The sequence below is a fragment of the Pantherophis guttatus genome, chromosome 1 (assembly GCF_059756535.1).
Source record: "Pantherophis guttatus breed Tessera chromosome 1, ASM5975653v1, whole genome shotgun sequence".
Taxonomy (NCBI): Eukaryota; Metazoa; Chordata; class Lepidosauria; order Squamata; family Colubridae; genus Pantherophis; species Pantherophis guttatus.
In genome coordinates, this window is record NC_142063.1 from 320902637 (window position 1) to 320923737 (window position 21101).

Here is a 21101-nt window from a genome sequence, read left to right on the forward strand (position 1 = left end):
AATGCCTCTGGAGGGCATCTATTTTAGGAGGCTTCACATCAATATCCCTTCTGTCCCGTCCCCTTTCTACCTTTCTTTTTCTGCCTCATGGCGAAGGTCCCCCTGGCGACAACGACACGATTTCTCAAGCCCTCCCCTCCCCGTTTCTTCTCGCCGGCCGTCAAGCAAGGAGCTTCTGTTATGCCGCTCTAGGCAAATCTCTTTTTTTCTTTCCTTCACGACAGTGCCGCAAAACAACAACAAAAAAGAAATACCGGGAACCGAGTAAGGAACAGAAGGCAGTTATTTTTTTTTTCTGAGCGAGATTGTCAAGAGTCGGGCGCGCGCACGAGGAGAAGGGATTGGTAAAAGCGCGAGACGTCCCGCCTCTTCGGACTGACGATATTTCCGCTGCAGCCGGAGCCAAAGGCGCGTATTGACGCCTTATGGCAGGAGTGGGGGGGTGGAGGGGAACGGAAAATGGCCTTTTTATGACTTGTGAACTTCAACTCCCAGAATTCCTTCTGGATGGCTCAGGAATTCTGGGAGTGGAAGTCCACAAGTCATAAAAGGGCCATCGTCCCCCATCTCTTCCTTATGGCCTTTACCTATGCTACGTACTGCAAAAGCCGGAGGCCGGATGGCAGGAGGAAGCAGAAAGTTGTAACTTGGCTGCCATCTAGGAATTTTAAGGGTTTTTGCAGCTCGGATCTGGTATCTCTTCAGGTCGAACAAGCACGTAGAGAACCGCCGTTTTAAGTGATCCTAAATCAGCCCTCTTGACTTCAAAGAGATTAACTCGTAGGATCACAGGCGATTGCTTTTTTCCCAGCAAGGTTCGCTACTTTTAGTAGACACGGTTTGCATGTTTTATTTAATCATTCTTTACTAAAAACCGACAATGTTTGGAATTCTCATAATAGCGTTATGACAAACATTTAATGAGTCCTGCTTACATTGCCTCGTGGTGGTGTCCCAAAGATTTTATTTTATTTTATTTTACTTTTTTATTTTTATTTTACTTTACTTTACTTTGTTAGTTTGTCAAACATGTACGAGATAACAGGTATAAGTATAAAGATGGACATGAGCACATGAAATGAGTACAAATAAATGGCGACAGTAGGATACTTTCAAGAGGCAACTGGACTTTGTTTTTCCTTGATGACGTTTTGCTTCTCATCCAAAAGCTTCTTGGATGAGAAGCGAAACATTTTCAAGGAAAAACAAAGTCCAGTTGCCTCTTGAAAAAGCATTTTTGGGACAATCATGTCCTGGATGACTGAGAATCTCCACAGACATGATGGTGATGGTGGTTCTTGCAGGGCTGGGTAAAGAATGCTGGGAATGCATGCCAAGAGTATATATATAATCCCTGAAGGGTCATTCGAGTCATTGAAAGTCATCCCTGCTGCCAGCTAAAACTAGCAAACTATATTGAACAGCAGAGACGTAGAAAAATGTTGAAGGCAGATGATCATTTGAATGACGGTGAGAAAGTTCATTTCATACTGCACAGGAGAAGGCAATGATAAGCCACCCCTATATTTTACCAGAAAAAAATGTGTATAAAAATATGAAGTGATTGATGATAGTGCTGGATGATGGGCTCCCAGATACATTAATTCTACTCAGAAAGATGATCTTTTAGAGTACTAATGGCATGCCATGACCAGATTAAGTCTGGTTCTCTAGTTGCTGATGTGACCGTGCAGGAAAAAAAAATAATCCAAAACTACAAAGACTGAATTACAGTGGGAACATGAAACAAAGGGGCAGGAACAAAGGAAAGCTAAACAGGGTGAGACATGGAATGCATGAACTATACATTGACATTTTGGGCATTATCAAATTGACATAAACTGAAATTGGACACTTTCAGTCAGCCATACTTACTGTTTACTGCTCAGGATCCAAAACCAAAGAAGAAAAAATTGCTTTCTTTCAGTAATCAAAGCATATAGCAAGGGCATTACTTGGGTCCAATGAAGTCAATGGCTGAGTAACAACAATTAGCTTTGCAGACAATCTGTATCAGTGGTGAAATCTAAAATTTGTTACTACCGGTTCTGTGGGCGTGGCTTGGGGAGGTAATGTGACTGGCTGGGTGTAGCCAATTTTTTTTTTTTTTTACTTTTAAAACCATTTTTTCTACAACCTCTTCGGCGAAGAGGTTGTAAAAAAATGTTTTCAAAAGGCTCTGACGATCCCAGCTGAGTTGCCTGATCAGCAGAGGCTTTTTAAAAAACTCAGCTTGGATCGTCAGAGGCATTTAAAAGAAAAAAAGGGGTTTTTTTTCTTTTAAAAGCCTTTGGCGATCCCAGCTGAGCTGCACGATCATCAGAGCCTTTTTTTTTTTTACTTTTAAAAGCATTTTTTCGGCCGAAGCGGTTGTAGAAAAAATGCTTTTAAAAGTAAAAAAAAAAAGCCTCTGATGATTGTGCGGCTCAGCTGGGCATGGGGGGGGCAGGGATTTTTTCTACCAGTTCTCTGAACCACCCGCCTCCATCGCTACCAGATCGGGCGATCCGGTCCAAACCGGGAGCATTTCACCCCGATCTATATATATAAAAGTGAAAACCACTCACGCATTAATCATGAAATCTCCGGAACCATAAAGCCTACAAACTTGAAATTTGCCACGTATGTTCCTCTTGGCTTCTAGGTGCTCACTAGAAAAGGATTTTTCGAAATGACCATCAGAGCATTAGTATTTCCTATATTATTATAACACGCTCTGATGCTAATTAGTTAGATGTTCTACTCCCCCTCCCAACTTGAAAATAACTCTGGAGAGAACGGGATAGAATAGAACAGGCTTCTGTGGGGCAAGTCTTATGGAGAGAAGGGGCTAGAAAGCCTGAGGGAGAGTAGGGGAGAGGAGAGGAGAGGATCTATGGGGCCAGCCTGAAGGACAGAAGGGGAGAGGAGAGGATCTATGGGGCCAGTCTGACGGAGAGAAGGGGGTAGGATAAGAGAGGCTTCTGTGGAGTCAGCCTGAGGGAGAGGAGAGGCTTTTGTGGGGCCAGCCTGAGGGAGAGAAGAAAAGGAGATGACAGGAGAGGCTTCTGTGGGGCCAGCCTGAGGAAGAGAAGGGGAGAGGAGAGGCTTCTGTGGGGCTAGCCTGAGGGAGAGAAGGGGAGAGGAGAGGCCAATTGTAACTACGTACTTATTAATTTTCAAACTCTAAGTGTCAATTTATCAAGCCCGATCACACAGTTTTGTAGTGGCGCACGGTATTCAGCTAGTCCTTTAATAAGACAATCTAAGTTTATGCTTCAACCACTGATGCAAAAGATAAGGTTGAAAGGTTTTGTGTCCAAGTTCAACCTGAAATTAGATGTAGAACATACAAGCAAGATGTGTTACTTATGGTTGGAGACTAATGCCAAAGTTGGAGTTAGACTGAATGGCCTATGAAACAGAAATGAAATGAATCAGGATATCATCCTATCAGTTTGTCAATCTATTGATTTCTTCATTGCTAACCTAGTCTTCCAGCAATCAAAACAACACATATACATGCACATAATCTATATACATAGATGTCACAGACAAATCAAATCAACTATATTATTGGTACAGAGAGATAGAATAGCAAGGTTGTGGCTAACTGCTGATTATGGAATAGATCAGGAGTGTCAAACTCAATTTCATTGAGGACCACATCAGGGTTGTGTTTGACATCAGCGGCTGGGTGGGCATGGCCAGCTCGACATCACTCGTGTCGGGTGGATGTGGTGACATCGAGCACTTTGCCAATGAAATGGAGTCGTGAGCTCCATTTTTGCTGCCAGAAGGTTGCAGGAGAGCATTGCAGGCAAAAATGGTGGCCCTCCTGAGCTCCATTTTCGCTGGCAGAGTTACCGCGGGCAGGTCCTTCGCTGTTTCCAGGGCGGTCTCATGGGCCAGATCTAAGCACCCCGCAGGCCGGATCCGGCCCACAGGCCTTGAGTTTGATACCCCTGGAATAGATCATGAACCACTGATGTGCAAGCTCCAAGTCCAGTTAATGCAGATTCAGTGTCTCTGATATGAATTTGAGCATATACCTTTAATTTTCAGAAAATGCTATTAAGTCACAAAGATGCAAAAAACAGCAGTTTTGTGTTTTTAACTGTTAATTGTATAAATATTATAAGTCACCCAGGGTCTTCTGCAGTGAGCAGACGTAATAAATATACATACAGGCAGTCTGAAGAGATGGAAAGCAGGACTAGCTGGGAATTTCAATACTCAATTTACAACCACAGTTGGGAGACAGAATTTCCATTGCTAAACAAGGCAGTTGTTGAGTAAGTGGCATCCAATTATATGACTTTTTTTGCCACTGTTGCTAAGTGAATTACTGCAGTTAAATGAATCAGTCACTAAGTGAATCTGACAGCCCTTACTGATTTGGTTGTTGAAAGCCAGTTTGGAAGGGTCGCAAATGGCAATCACATGATCCCAGGATGCTGCAACCATTATAAATACATGCTGGTTGCCAAATGCCTGAGTACGATCTGGTTGTAGCCAGAGACAGATGCAGGTGAAAGACCTCAGTTGCATGATCTACCGCTCAGTGACTGAGAATGCTGAATAGATGATTTGTTGGTCGAACAGGATTCTTCTTCTGTAAGTCTGCAAGATCTTCAAAATCCTGTTCCACAGTGTTCATCGTTTATTACAAGTGAATTTGACAAGATCACCAAAAAAGGCCTTTTTAATGGTTGCTCTGGTTCTGGAAGTTGCTGCTTAAGATTGCCCATCTAAGCCTCTATGCCAGGGGTGTCAAACTTGCATTGTTATGTGACGTATTGCGACTTTGTTCCCCTTTGTTAAACCAGGTGTGGGTGTGGCCAGCATGTGGTGCATCTGGCCTGTGGGCCAGGAGTTTGACAGCCCTGTTCTATGCAATAACCTTCATATGGGGTATATACCCAGGGATTTTGCCTGTTAGCTGATTGCTTTTTCTGCCTGCTGGGGATAGTGGATGATTTGAAAGCCACCTGCTACTAATTTTAAATTGCTTTCTTTATTGGTGAACTTCATTGTGGACTTCTTATGGTAAGTATGGAATAAAAATGCAAATGAGCAAGTTTTATTCCCAATTAAGTGGGCAGAGAATTACAGCCATAGAACATAATCTTATCTGCTCTTCAGAATCTCTTTTCCTTTCTTCCACCCTTTGACTTTATCCCTGCTCCATCCCTTCCTGCCTTCTGTTCATTTTGTCATCTTGCCATAATTCATTCTTCCCTCTACCTTTCTCCATCTTTTCCTCATTTTGTTTCTCCATCTTTCATTTCTGATCTCCCTCCTTCTCTTCCCATCTCTGATTATTTTAATCTTTAGTGCCCTTGCCTCTTCCTCTTATTTTTTCCTTTCCTTCCATCTTCATTTCTTCCCCTCTCCCTCCCCCCCTCTCTCTCCTCCCTTTCTCTGCCAGTCTTTTTCTCCTTCCTCTCCCTTTCCATTGTGTGCACAATATGGATCATTTATTTGTACGCTCTGCTGGAAAACTTCAGAATTTTCAGAATACTTCAGAGAGTATTGGATATTAAAATATATGAAAATTCTTGCAGCATTGAAGGAAACATTAAAATGAAAGGGAATGTGAGGCCAAGCACAAATTATAGTACTCTAAATTGCAAAATGAAAATGGAGATTCAGTATGACCACAAAATCAAGATAAATCTGTTATTCAGAAAATCAATAGTCCTTTATTTTGGATTTATAGAATAGCTATTACTAAATATCTCTGCACAATAAATCAGAGGAGATAGGGCAGAGAGAAAACATATTTCACTATCTCCTTAATTGTGTTCAATTTTAAATAGCTGTTTTAGTAGTTTATGGTAAAAAGCCATGTCATCATGCTTAAAACTTATTGCTGATTCTGTCTTAGTTTTGATAAAGTGGTACTGATCCTTGGCAGAAAAGTACCACCGCTCCCTCTAATTTTTACTTATTTATTAATACAATTTAGTAGGACTGAATATGCAATTGTTGAAAGAGGACAGCAAAACAGCACAATGGCTAAGCCACAATTAGCCTATCAATGTAATAAGGCTCCTAGGTTGGATAATTAGAAAGTTTAAACTGAGCTGAGTGATCCTGCAAGCAGAACTCAGATCCCAGAACAGATTAAAAGTAAAATGAAAGGAGACATTTTTTTCAAAGATGTCATGGTACTGTTTACTGTACCTGCTTTTCCCACAGACCAATGAAAAGCACTTCAGATATTACACGGTAAATACATTTTACATTTCTGAAGCCCTTGTTGTAACTAGAAATAATGGTGGATAAAAATAGTATACTGCTCATATATTGCAGTAACACCTTCAGGTGTAAACTATTACCTGTCTTTTGCCCTCCTTTTCAATATATTATGAAATGATTCGCAAATGATATATTATAAAAAGATTATACATTTGTAGTATATATAAATGCATGCAGGTAGAGAAATATCTAGAGTCCAAAAGTGAAAATAATGATTCTATAGAAGCTGCATAATTATTTCTCTGCTCTGGATTGAGCTCCCATATTCTCCAACCAGTTGTCTAGGTTAAAATGGGACTACTTAGATTATGGGAATTAATCAGACACTTTGATATAACACATCAGGTGTGGGTAGACCTTTACAAGGTAAAAAACAGCAACAGAAAGTTACAGTAGGTTTCGTCTAAAGAACCACATATTTATTATAGCACAAGCTTTTATGAACCTTCCAGAAACTCTTGTAATGTCAGATTTTTTGCTTTGGATCCAAATTATGTTAAGCCTGCTTGATGTAGAGTTGAGCAATATTTGCATAAAAATGACTTATACAAAGGACTTTTCATTTTTCAGTTGGGATAATAGCTGTCCAAAGCTTGCTACCATTCACTATTTTGGGCTAGGAATTAGCTGTGTCTGAACACTGATAGCTAGTAACACAACTGGATTTTTACCTGTTTTTAAAGAAAAGCAGTAGTATGATAACCATTCCCCTTTAGTTTTGCAATGTTTTGTCACATAAAGAATTCACCAGTTAAAGTACTCCAAAAGGATAGTTATCAATGGAATTCACGTATTGTTCAGACTTGTTAGTTTTGGCAGCTTTCAGGTGGAATTTGTAGCTGGATTATCCTGCAATTTCATGCTTCAAGGTATTTGGTAGAAATTCATGAGCAAAGCCAAAGGAGAGAAAGGCATGCCTACAAGAAGTCATACAAACGTAGCAGAGGAATAAATCAATTTATTCTATATAATTTCAAACAGCTGACCAAAGTAATAACTCTCTTAGGTCTCTACTACACATTTTATGAAAATTGTAGCAAATTTCCAAAACATCCGTGTGTACTTTTAATGCCGTAAGTCAAATTGATTTTCCTAAGTGCAGACCACAATTTTGAGAACTGAAACTGCAATAGGAATCAATTTCTATTGAGGGAGCTTGTTATGGCTGTAGTAACCAAAAGCAATCGAAGCATTTCTGAAGCTTACCTGAAACCATTTACTTTAGTGCAGGGACTTGTAGATGTATAGACCACAAATATGATTATTAGTCCAATACCAAGACTATTCTAAGGAGATACAACTTGGTACGAACACTACTAGGCATTCCAGAGTTCACATGTTGCCCCAGATCATGTAAAGATGGAAGCACTGAAATTTGGCAGCAAACAACTTAATATTCACGGATATTTCTTTTTTTTGTTCCCAAAGATAAAAAGTGTGTGTTAAACTGAGGTGTAGCAGATCTATTTTTCCCCTTCTCTCAAAAGCGGAACATTTTCAATTGTCTCTCCAGACATACTCCCTGTGTCCTTCCAGAAATAAATTTTTGGAAAAAAGAAAATGATAATATCATCTGCAGTCTCAAAAAGATTGTCTGCTTCTGTGTCAAGTTTGCTTTGTAGATTTGAATAATTTTGATTATTCAAAAAAACCATGCCCGAATACACTAACTGCTTAGTATAGTGTGTGAATGTGAATGATCAGCTTGCAGTGAAAAACCTGGTATGGTGGTTTTTATTGCCAATATTCAGCAGATATTAAAACTCATAGCAGATTTAAATAAACAACCAAAAAAATCCCCCCAGGTTTCATGGATAAGATTGATACTGCAATTCTTACTTGGAATAAAAAGGGATTTGGTTTCTGGTGCACTACTTTAAAGCTTTATTGGGTCATGGAATTATGTCAAGCAACTAATGATATTAGTGGGAAACCGATTTACAAGCCGAGGAAGCCTGTATTTTCAGTTTTAGAACTGAATCTGCCATGAAATAAAGCAAGTCTTGATGTGTCTCCTGGGTTATGGCAGAATTCTGCACTCCCCCTAAAAGCCTGCACAGTTTACGAAGTTTATTCTTCTCCTTAAATGTTTAAAGAAGCAACAAACACTTCAAAGCTTTCATTTTAGTCTTTTTATTAAAAATTCTAAATAGTCTTTAAAAAACAAAAACAAAATGCTTAATCAATGCTATGGTAACCGTTTGTACATGCACAGTTAAGGTGCTAAAAACAAAATAAAACTGAGTAGGACACTGGCTTATTGTACATGAGGAATCAAATCTACAAGGAGTTTAGTGCAAGTTGAATTGTTAGCATTGGAGATCAGGTACCATGCTGGTGTACTCAAATCTATCTCTTATTCTCAAATCTCAATTTCAGATAAAGGTAATAAAACTGATTTTTAAAAAAGAAACATTAACAACCCCCCTCTACGCAATAACAGCATTGATTGGAAGTACTAGAATTTGCAAAGAATTTTCCTGACAGAAATTATATAAAAAAGCCAACCCTTCCCCTGTTTGAAAACAGAGGAAGTAAACAATCTTTTCTTTAATCTGCTACTTCATTTTGGTTTTCTGCACTGGCAAAAAGTAGCTTATACCTATCAAGTCATTTTATACAAATTACAACATTAAATGCAGGTCTTTTGTGCTAAGGTTGAACTATTTTTTTTTCTAGAACAAAGACTTATCTTCTCTACCTAACTACGCGAGATCTGACAGAAACTGGCTTAATTACTAAATTGTTCAATATTCTATATCTGTTATAGTTGCAACATTACCTGCAACAGTGACATAATCAAATCAAAATTGGGGAATGGGCAAATGATGCTTCTCAGCAAGGGGAACAAATGGGAGCCCAGATGCCATTCTACTAAAACTAGTTCATGTGTCATTTTAAGTCAGTTTTCTTTATATATAAAGAGCCACAAGAGTGATCTGCATAACTTATATTCAAAATTGGACATAGATTTTACATAACACCATTCCAAGGATGCATGTCCCAGTCAGTTAAAAGAAAAACTCCCAAGTAACAAGCTAATGTTAAATATAGCCTAATTTTTTTGCTTGGTGTCATTTTGCAAAAGAGAAAAACAAATTCTTTGTAAAACCAAAGATTAAGTCTATTGCAATTACAAAAAATAAAATAAAAAGCCTTCTGCTGATAATAAACCCTCAAACTGTTTGGTTTATGGTGACAGCATTGCTAACAGAGGACATTATTTATTGTACATAAGAAAGTAAACTGAAGAATAGATTATATTATAAATAAATCTATTTCCACAGCTCCTGAATGGGGAGGAAAAAATAGATGCTTTGGGTCTAGCAGTTTCAGGTATGCAAGATGGAGCCCAAAGTGGCAGAAATGCCTTGGAGTTTCTAGAACCACTTGGATTGTGTTTTATTAATATTCTTTAAAAGTACTTGAGATTGCAAATTAATTTTTATTTGTTGATAAAAACATACTGTATTAAGGCCAGAATTTTCTATTTTGGCCACATCAGTCCCAATGAAAAACATTCTAGTTTTGAGAAGTTGTACAGGTCGACTGCATGATCACAATATATGATTTTCTGCGCACTGTCCAAGTATAGCATTTTATAAAACCACCATGTAAATGTTTTATCCAGCACTACTTAAATATGGTTAACTGAAGAAAAATAGGGGGGTCAGGCAAGCTGCCTGAGGAGGTAGGATGATTTTGAAAAGTGCCTGCTTCATTGAGCAATGAAGGTGGAAAGATATTCATTTACAGGCATTTGCCCCAATTTCAACAGTTGAGAAGTGGAGATACCCCAATAGAGTTTTTTTTAAGAAGCAGCACTGGTTGGCATATAAATCTCAGATTTAAAAGGTAGGTATCTTAACAGACAATTAGTGGAAAAAAAGAATGTGGCAGTTGTTTTGTCTGCTGCTTTCCTGCAAGCAGCTTTGACATATAGCTACGGGAAGTCTCTTGGCTCCATTCTGCCTTACATTAATAGAAAAAGGCAGTTGATATGTAAGCTTTGACTAGAATGTAGAAGCAAACTATGTTGCTATTTTCTAGGACAATTTTTTTTCTGAGTGAGTTAAATCTATGGGAATCCATGCTGACTCAAATTGTAAACACATTAAGAAAAAAATATTTTATTAGATCTTTTAAAATTTCTTAAAATTCTACAGATATTTTCCCCTAACAGACATTTTTATTTTTGCCTATTTTGAATTACGTAGTTTGGGGACTGCTGTATGCCAAGAACAAAGAAAAAAAAAACATTGCTGGATATTTAATAATTGTGTTGCCTTATAGTTAAATCAGATGTTTGTTGCACTGATTGAATTATGTATAGTGTATGTGTGTGTATGTATGTGTATATATATATATTAATTATATTTTTTAAAAAGCAGGAATTGTGCAAAAACCCAAGCAGATTCTAGACTGGAGGTTTAACTTGTCTTTCCCCAGTTCTGATCGAACAGTCCCACTTCTCTGAAGTTGGTACAGGTGACCTTTGTTATCTGCAATCCATTAGTTATGGTTGGTAAATACAGATCACATTTTATTATTTGCAAAAGGATTGGATAGCTTTGATCTTTGATACATTATTCTATTTGGAAGATTTCTAGAGTATTTTTTAATGGAGGGAGGTATTTAAGCGTGCACAAAATAATGGCGGCCTTTGCTCATGAATAAAGTACACTTCTTCAAAGTCTTGTTCTGCACAATTTTGTTATCAATGGCTGTTAGACTGGAATAGAACCACCACAAATAACAAGGGCTACCTGCATTATATTTACATTTTATGGAAAACTCCCTTGATATTAATATTTCTCTTGAAATGAAAATATTGCAAATTTTGCTAGAACAAGGACAGGAAAAAAAATCCTTGCTTACCATGGTTTGGATGCTGTTCAGGCTTCCTCATAATTATATTCTCATAATTAACATTATCTTGATCCCAGTTGATTTAAAGCTCCTAATCAAGTTACAAAGTGGCTGATCTGGCACTTCACAATTTATAAATTAGAATTTAAAATAATACTAAGCCTAATTCTTGTAGCTCCAAAGTATTTCAGCACCGGTTACTTTTCTTGATGAACCAAGAATGAAATGGTTTGTCATTAAATTCAGATACCTAGCATATGTTCTCCACTGTATATATAAAAAGTTGATATAAGGGAGGGTGCATATTAAGAAAAAGAAGCAAAATAATAATTTTCCAGCAGTAGTATTAGAGCAATAGATGAGGTAGATTTAAACACACACAAGTGCTTCCTTAACTCATGCCAATAGCTGCCTTAGAAAAATCAAGTTCACTGTCCAAGACAAGCATGGGCAATGTTTTAATTAAGAACTGTAGGTTTGCATATTTAAATTGCTCATGTGCATATCATTCATAAGTGTGAATGAATACAAAACTATAGCTGGTTACACTGCAGTTAAGAACTCATTGCTTGTACTTTTAACTTGGAGGTAAAACCCATTCTATTTAATTGGTCTTACATTGTCTTGTACAATAAATTTTGAGTTGCATCTTCAAATGAGAAAAATCCCTATTCTGGAATTACAGTCTCACTGCTGTTAATCTTGAATTGGTCCCTAAATATCAAAGAACTTTGAAATAATAAGCTGAAAACTAGTGCTTCGCAATTGGGCAGTTGAATTCAAAAAGCTGCTTACAATAGTAGACTGAAGGGTTTGGCTGCATTTGTTCTTCTGGTTTCCATATGCATATCTTGAGTTTGGAACTGAAAATGATCGAATTCAACATTTTCTCCTCAATGACTATCTGCAGAGCTCAGCAAATATTCTTCATAAACAGGATAACAGATTATTCTAAGTACTTATTATTTTATGGATCCTCTTGCCCTTCATTTCTCAAAAAATTATCTCAGATTCTTTGAAAGAGGCAATTAACACTTTCCTCCCAAAATGTCCTAGAATAGATATAGGAAGAACCGTTCAAGGCACTGATGCTGAAAGAATTGAAGCATGGGGGAATTTTTGTAATATTCCTAAAGGCTACAATAGTTGCTATATTAAAAAATCAATTTCTCTCCTATTCAATAAGAATTTTGAAGGTGTTTAATTCCGTTTGATAATTAAGAACCAACTCCACTTTGCTTTTCTTTGAAAACTAGTAGTAAATTGGAATATTTTCTATCAAAACACAAACAAGAAACTTTACACTAAATGTTGATAAACTTCCTCCCTCTCCATCAAGACCAGAATTTAACTTAAGAGCCAACAATATTAAGACTTTTGCTATTTTTTTCTTTTGTTGTATTCCCAATGCATTCACTAATAATCTCTGATGTCCTCTATATAGTTTTTAATATGCAGCCTACATTCTGTACCTCAGGAGAACAACTAACTAGTTTATTATTTTATTAAAATGGAAAAAAGCAAAACAGATATCTCCCTCTCCCTCCACAAAAAAGCAAACCCAGTCTTCTACTTTGGGAAACTTTTCACAGAGCCTTCGTAGTATGACACTTATAGATGCATAGGGATTTTTAGAAACGATGGGGAAAACATCAACAAATAAATATAGTAGCCAATCTTAAATGCATCCACAATTAACTTGTAGAATTGATCAACAACAGACTTGCTTAGAGGCAGTCTTTCTAAGAAATATTGAGCTACAGGAAAAAGGTACTGACCGAACTGGGTGCCATTCTGGCTGAAAAGAGGAGTAAAAGCTGATATATTATTTTGATAAGAAATGGATGCCGTTCATTTAAAAATAAGTGTGAGATGGGAAAAGAAGTGCAGATCAAGCGCTGGTCCCATCTTCTTCAATAACTCGGTTCATGCTGGTGCCATGAGTTATGTGAGTTACTGGATTTCCACTGAGGTCTCTGGTGCTACTGTGACGTGACTGATCATTGAGCCGATGGGAACTGCTATGCCTGGAGTGGTCAGTCAATCGGGACATACTGCCATGAGGTAGTCGATCTTCAATTCCACGGTAACTGCAGGGGGTATATCTAATTCATAAAGACTTATCTGTTTTAGTAATACAGATACATATACATTGAAAATATTCCAATTATCTCCCAAATATATAAATTAGATAAACAAAACTTAGAGTTTAATCCAAACATTTTCATTTGTAGGACTATCATTTTTCAGTAAAAATACTTTTAACATATTTTATTACTTCTTTGTAATATTGGTTCCACTTTTAAGCATACTTATTTTATATTCACAGAGGGACAAGTTAACCATGGATAATCTCACAATAAGAAACTTGCTGGATGGGGCCAAATACTTATTTAGCTCACTGTTCTGCATTTTACAATCATCTATCAGATGTGTCATATAAGCCTATAATAAGAATATAAGGGCAGCAGTTTTTCCTCACTTCTGCTTTCTAACAAACAAATTTTAACCTTACTCTGAATATAGCATACCATGAGAACTGATGATCACTGATATTTTCCATGAATTCTTTTTCTTTTAAAACCATTCCAATTATTCTTTCCTGTTATTTTATTTATTCATTCATTCAAATACCTTAATATTGCCCAGCTCAATCATGACAGTTTACATAAGATAAAACAGCATGAGTAATACAAATACAAGCAAAAATGAAAATAACAATAGCTCCCATGTATATTGATTATTCAAATAAATCTGAATGCCTGCTCAAAGAACTCCTTTCTCTTCTAGAAAACTGGGAGAATGGATGTCAGGGAAACCTTAGGGGCAAAATGTTCCAAAGCATGAGTGTCATAACAGAAAATAAGGGTCTGGATTCTCATGGGAACATAACTGACATCCTTCCCCTGCATGCATGCATGAACAAGGAAAATGCTACTTGGAGGAGATAGTCCCTAAGGTGCTCTGGAGCCAAGTCATATGGAGCTTTAACAGTCAAACCAGTACTTTGAATTAGATCAGAATCATATTGGCAGCTGTAACCCCAAGAAACTAGTATAAAACCAAGACAATAGCACTTACCTGCTAGCAGCCTGGTCACTGCATTTTGTACCAATTAAAGCTTTGGAATCATTTTCAAAGATTGCCTTGTATAAAGCATGTTATAATAATCTAATTATATGGTGACTAGCACATGACTCTCTTGTCAGAACAGTTTGATCCAAATAAGGCAGAAATTGGTGCACCATTTTCAGCTGAGTGAATATCTTTCTGTTCATGCATTCCACCTATGATAGCCATCTCCTTTAGAAGGGCTACCACCACTCATATTTGGAGATGGAACCATCATGCAAACATTTCTGGACAAGTATCAACTCTATCTTTGTTCCTATCTTTCCAAAGGTAGGGTTAAAATTATTACTACGTCTCCAATTCATTCTGGGGTACAATGTAAAGTTGAGAATCATCCGGATATTGAGAAACTAACAGGTGACCTCTTCCAGCAACTTCTTATAGATGTTAAAAAGAAGAGAAGGGAGAGAAGGGCCATATAGTAACCTATGCTACAGCACATATCAGGTCAACAGCTCATTCCCCAGCAATACTGACTGGAGCTACCTACTGTGATATAAATGAATCTTCAACCCTCAATCATTATAGACAGTCCAATAAGATACCATGACCAGTCTAATAGAACTAAGAGAGCCTCCTTTAAGGTTCCAACACAGGTTCTTCACCAGAGTAAGTAAGCAATGCTCTCTGTTATTTAGGTCTGGGTCTGAGCCTAACTGAAAAGGATCTAAATATCCATTTCCTCTAGGCCCTTTGCAGCAACCAAAGGAAGAAGTTAGAGACAGGATGATAGTTCACAATATGGTTAGATTGAGAAATGCCTTTTTCGAAATGCATTACTGACAGCCATTTAATTAACAGTCCATTCCATCTTCTCTCTACCTGGCTGCCCTCTGGAATGGTTATAAAATGCTCTAGACCTGATTGCTTTCATTAATTAGTTATATATCACTGAATATATTACAGAATGGAATTGCTAAGAATTAGAGCATTTGACTTCCTAATTTGTACTGAATTTCTCTAATGTGGAGATCTTGTAACAGAAGCTCAACCAAAAACTGACTTCCTCAAATGATGTCCTCTAAATATGTTTCAAACATTCACAATGAACTTACATTACATTAGGAATATACCAAGTTAGGGAAAGATAGCTTAAGCCATAGAAAACAACTTGCTAAATTTTATTTCAAATTAGCATACAGTAGGTAGAAGGAAGAATAACTGTATACAATGTTATCATGAGGAACCTTGACTCAATCATTTCCCTTGAATTCATACTGCCCGGGCTTTAATAAGAATTTTTTACACTTTTTTACACTCTGCTTATGTATTTACAGGATAATATTTTAATTTCCTCACCTGCCATCTCGTGACCTATGCAAGCTTCCATGGTAGCTACTGACTTTGCTATGCACACTGCCTGCTTTGCTTCGCTGGTCATCCATCATAGCCAATTGTGTAGAGGATGCATGAGTGGAAGTTCCTTGGGTGGAAGTCCCTCTGGATTTGCGAATTATGGGTGTATTTGGATCTCTCAAGAGAGACTGAGCAAAGTCGGGTTCCTGAAGTACTTGCCGGCTCTCATTAACAACCCTGGTAAATATAAATCACCAAAAGACAAATGGAAGCAGCAGCATGTAGAAGAAGCTAGGCAACAAAAAGCTCTGGCTATACTGCATGAATTCAGAAGTGCATATTTCTGTTATATCTGTATCATTCAAAATTAAGACAATGCATGACAGACAGGTTGAAAGTGTTTAAAAATGACCACTACAATTACAGCAGTTGCATTGTATCATTCCCAGAATATTGCAACCACCAAACAAATATAAGCTATTATGTCTTTGGGCACAATTTGGTCATTCCACATGGCTGCTGTAGACTAGCTGCCATCTAACCAATATAACAAGCTTTGGGGAGGCATGGTATTATGGGGCCTTTAATTGTACCTGACAAATTGGTCCTGGGAATAATGGAGACACTTAATAACAACATTATTACAGAGCCAGCATACTGCCTCCAACAATTTGGGTCCTCATTTTACTAACATTGGAAGGATGGGAAGCTGAGTCAGCCTCAAGCACATTAGGATCGTGCTCCAGATTGTGGACAGAGTTAGCCTGCAATATTGCATTCAGTACTGCAATACTGCGCCATCATGGTTTTATTGCCCATGCTATTAACATTTATAGTTCATAAAATTGCCAAGGAAAGTCACCTTCAGTTTTGGAATGCAATGACATCAGTATATGGCAACCTAACCTTTTTTTTTTTTTACCCCTAAATCCAAAACAGAAGATTTTGGAACTGAGGAGGGGAAACAAACTGAAAACTCAGAAACTAAAATCAATGGAAAATGTATTTCCTGGGCAGAAGAATTCAAGTAATGGGGTTGCATACCTCCTAAAATCAAGTTTATAGTTAGAAGGTGTTTCTGGATTCATTTTTAATTCTGAAAGCACAAGTAGTGGAAGTAGGCAGGTATGACATTTATGGACTTTGGCTTAACATATCAACTAGAAAAGGCAGATTTGGCTTCTCATATATTTCAACCTTCCCCATCTTCCAAGTATATGGACTTCAACTCACTCTTTTTTCCTGCGCCCATGAAAAAAGCTGGCCCATTCAAAGCAAGTCTTTTTACTTCCAACCCAAAAGACTGATGGGATTCCCACTATGAGGGCCATCAGATATTTCATAAGGAAGAGGATCAAGTCGGGTCGACTCATTTGGGTAACCTGTAAAAAAGAGGCAAGTGTAACAAGCAGACAAAGGGCTGCACAGATACAATCCCAGGTATTAAGTCATTTAAAAATAATTACTATAGACCCAAGTGTATCCCAACTTTTTCCTTTATTATCCAAAACTGTTTATCGGTTAAAGGTTTTTCCTTTTTATTCAAATGTAGATAAATCACTTTAAGTCAATTTAAATGTCCCTGTCGTGATTGGGTAATAGGTTCATGTGTCACTACCCAAAGAAAATCCTTGGCAATAGCTCCATATACAACTTCATCCCTAGAACCCTTGCATGAGACATGTAAAAAAAAAAAAGAGTTGTTTTCTTGAAATAGCATTCCCAAAACCTTCATTTTTAATTTGTACAATTAATTTAGCAATCATTGCTGGATTGAGAATGGTATTAAATTAGTGAGGAAAAGGCAGTTGTTCATATGGTTCTACAAAAAGGTCTACATGGATACCTTATTTTCAAGCTTCTCATTTATATTAATTATTTTTGTGCTTGAGCAATATTTGGTAAATATCATTCCTCTTCTTGAAATAGAGGGAGTTGGACTGCCTGCACGTAGAAATCTGGACGTTTTTTCAAACTTTCAGCTTTGTCAACCCTGTCTGAATCTCTTATGGTTCCAGGACAATGTGGTATAGAAGATATTAGAGAAGGGCATCAAGAAATAGTTAGTCAGTGAAGTGACTATTGAACCTTGTGAACAGAAACTCATCTAAAAATGCAGTGCTATAGTTTGACCTCTATTTCTGCAATTGGTATTGTACAGTGTGTAAGAGACAAACATTCTGTGTAGCCATTAAAAGCTAGAGGTGTTTGTTGGATTTTTGATTTCTCAAATTTCAAATTGCAGCTGCTTCCTTTACCCTCTTATCAATAATTTAAATGACATAATAGAACAGACCAGATGGTGAGAGAACGTGAACAACTATATTCTGAGATCCTTTAAATATTTATCCCTGAAGAATAACTTTACATATAAAAAAAAAGAATGTATTTGGAGTCAAATAGTCCCTAAATTAGATTATGATGCTCCATATCAAGAGAAAAATAATCTGCTAGACTAGGAAGCTTAATTCTCAATATAAAAAGTAAAGCGCAGGATAAAAATTTATATGAAGTCATCAGGGTAGATTTTATTTAAATCACGATTTAAATCACTAGTAAAAAGGCTTGATTTAAATCAACTCGATTTAAATCATAGTTTTTAAACAGCAACTGTCATCTGTGTCCCGCAACAGCTGCTCCTCTGACCCACTGTTGACTCACTGACAGTCCCAATATTGCAGAATATACAGCCTCATGCTACATAACTAAGCTCCATTTCATGCTGAATAAACTAAATTATTAATGTATCTTAAATAGAAAACTATCTTTAGATATATTTTTTACTCCAAAAGCATTTTATTAAAATAAATTTGATAAAAATAAAAAAAATCTGATTTAAATTTAAAAATTCTGATTTAAAAAAAAAAAAAAAATCATTGATTTTTATCCACCCTGGAAGCCATGGATGAGATCATCCACCACCATGGAGAGAGGTATGATCTGCATGTATACCTTTTTGCCCTGGTGACTTAAAAGGCACTGTTGATGTTCTATTCCAATGACTGGAGGCTGTGGGGATGAGGAACAACAGATTTCAGCTAAACTCTGGCAAGATTGAGTGGCCCTTTGTATTTGTACCCTCTAGCTCAGGGATTATTATGCCTCTTTGGACTTTATAGGATTGCACTTGTCAGGCTCATTCCAAGAATGACAGAACAATCCAGTCAAAGTTCAGTTCCTTATTTCTTTGTACTCAATAGATGGAATTTAGCCAGATTACACCTTACCACAACAGACATACCCTGGCAGATTCTAGGGAGTGGCTATCCTAATTCTCTTCCTCTGTCTCCTATCAAGCTCAATGGTTGTATGGCCTCTTGTCTCATCCCTCTCCTTGGAATGTGCCACACCTCCTTCCTGAGAAATTGCTATTTCACTATAGTCCATCACAACACTATCCCCCTGTAGGCACCTTTCTTCTCAGCACTGTCCCAAACAGACCTGATATGCAATTTGGGGCAAGAAGGGCTTCTGCAAGCTTCATGTTGTTTGCCAATCGTGTCTATTGCTGGACCAGTAGGCTCTGCTTACAGTCATTTATCACCCCCCAAGTAGACTACTAGAATCTCCTCTACATGGAGCTGCCGGTAGATAGCATCCAGAAGATTCAGCTGATGCAGAATGCAGTGGCACAGGCAGTTATGTCTGTTCCTTAGAACAGCATGTTACATTCCTGCTCTTTGAGTGGCATTGATTGCCAGTTTACTTCTGGGTTCAATTCAAGGTGATGTTTTTGACCTTTAAAGACTTTCATGGCATGGGGCTGGGTTGAGGGATCACTTTCTCCCACTTATATCTGCCCATTTCATCAGGTCACAGATCTGCTGTGGAGGCCATCTGTGAAAGAGTTTCATCTGGCAGGACCCAAGAGACATGCCTTTTTTTGCCATGGTATCCATCCAGCGGTGAAATCCCCCTGCTTCTATCTGGCTCAATGAACCGGTAGCGCTGGCGGTGGGAGGCTCCGCCCACCCACCGGGATGTCATTATGTCCCTTTTTATACCATCTGAGCATGTGCAGAAGAGGCGCATGCACATAGCGCGCTTCCATTCCCAAACCGGTAGTGAAGGCAAGTGGATTTCACCACTGTATCCACCCTGTAAAATATCATCCCCCATAAGGTGGGACTGGCTCCATTATCTTATTTATTTTTTCATTTATTTATTAATTAAATTTATAGATGGGGAGGAACAGGCTCAGGCTCAACCCATCCAAGACTGAGTGACTGTGGTTTCCGACGTCCCGATATAGTCAGTTGACGCCATCACTGACTATTGGGGGCGAATCATTGGCCCCCACGGAGAGGGCTCGCAACTTGGGCGTCCTCCTGGATTCACGGCTGTCTTTAGAAGAGCACTTGACGGCCGTGACCGGGAGGATTTTTCATCAGGTTCGCCTGATTCGCCAGTTGCGTCCCTTTCTGGATCGGGACTCGTTACGCACGGTCACTCATGCCCTTGTCACCTCCCGCCTGGACTATTGCAACGCTCTCTACATGGGGCTCCCCTTGAGGAGCACCCGGAGGCTCCAACTGGCGCAGAGTGCGGCCGCGCGGGTGGTAATGGGAGCAACATGGCGTTCCCATGTAACACCTCTCCTGCGCGAGCTGCACTGGCTCCCGGTGGTCTTCCGGGTGCGCTTCAAGGTTTTGGTTACCACCTTTAAAGCGCTCCATGGCTTAGGACCCGGGTACTTGCGGGACCGCCTACTACCACCAATAGCCTCCCACCGGCCGGTACGCTCCCATAGAGAGGGGCTCCTCCGGGTGCCGTCAGCCAAACAATGCCGACTGGCGGCCCCCAGGGGGAGAGCCTTCTCTGTGGGGGCACCTACTATCTGGAACGAGCTCCCCCCAGAGATACGGAGGATCCCGGATCTGCGCACCTTCCGCCGCGCCTTAAAGACCTTACTATTTCACCAGGCCGGCCTGGCCTAATTTTTCCCCCTCTTTTATAAAAGATTTTTAAAATTTTAAATATCTTTTAGTATTTATATATTCAATTTTAAATTGGTTTTAAAAGTTTGGGGTTTTAAATTTGTCGGGGCCAAAATTATTTAATTTGATTTTATTCTATTTTTTAAATTTTGTATTGTATGTGTTTTTATTGTTTGGCTGTGCACCGCCCTGAGTCCTTCGGGAGTAGGGCGGTATAGAAATCTAATAAAATGAAAAAATGAAAATATACCACCCTACTCCCGAAGGACTCAGGGCGGTGAACAGCCAAAAGATAAAATACACAAAGTACAAATGTTAAAAAACCATTTAAAAATACATTAAATACTTTGGCCCAAAACAAATTTAAAACACCCCAATTTATAAAACAAATTTAAAAGCAATTAAAAGGGAGGTTAGGCAGGACCAGCTCTTATTGTTAATAATGCTGTTGCCATCTTTTAATGGCAGTTTTTTAAAAAAAATATTATTGTTTTTATTGAAAGCTGCCTATTGTCACTTCATTGTGAGATTTATTATTATATAAATGTCATAAATTTAAAAAATTCTCAGGATCGTCATTTACTTATGTGCTATTCCGCACAGTTAAAAGGAAGAACCACCCCA

The 21101-nt window shown here is 38.2% G+C and overlaps 2 protein-coding genes across 7 annotated transcripts in view; both read right to left on the reverse strand.

Annotated features, from left to right (window-relative positions):
• Nucleotides 1-394, reverse strand: part of ELP3 (elongator acetyltransferase complex subunit 3) — a 106630-nt gene extending 106236 nt beyond the window's left edge. The window contains exon 1 of the mRNA XM_034421250.3: nt 71-394. Within this exon, the coding sequence (XP_034277141.2) occupies nt 71-89 (19 nt within the window). The 5' untranslated portion in view covers nt 90-394. The remainder of the gene's footprint in view (nt 1-70) is intronic.
• Nucleotides 395-8360: 7966 nt separating this feature from the next.
• Nucleotides 8361-21101, reverse strand: part of FZD3 (frizzled class receptor 3) — a 40243-nt gene continuing 27502 nt past the window's right edge. For 3 of the 6 annotated variants that reach the window (XM_034421244.2, XM_087883334.1, XM_034421247.2), the window contains 3 exons: nt 16774-16922; nt 15544-15777; nt 8361-13217 (listed from right to left, as the gene is read on the reverse strand). In XM_034421244.2, the coding sequence (XP_034277135.1) occupies nt 13004-13217; nt 15544-15777; nt 16774-16922 (597 nt within the window). In that variant the 3' untranslated portion in view covers nt 8361-13003. The remainder of the gene's footprint in view (nt 13218-15543; nt 15778-16773; nt 16923-21101) is intronic. The other 3 variants (XM_087883335.1, XM_087883336.1, XM_087883337.1) reach the window with 1 other exon arrangement.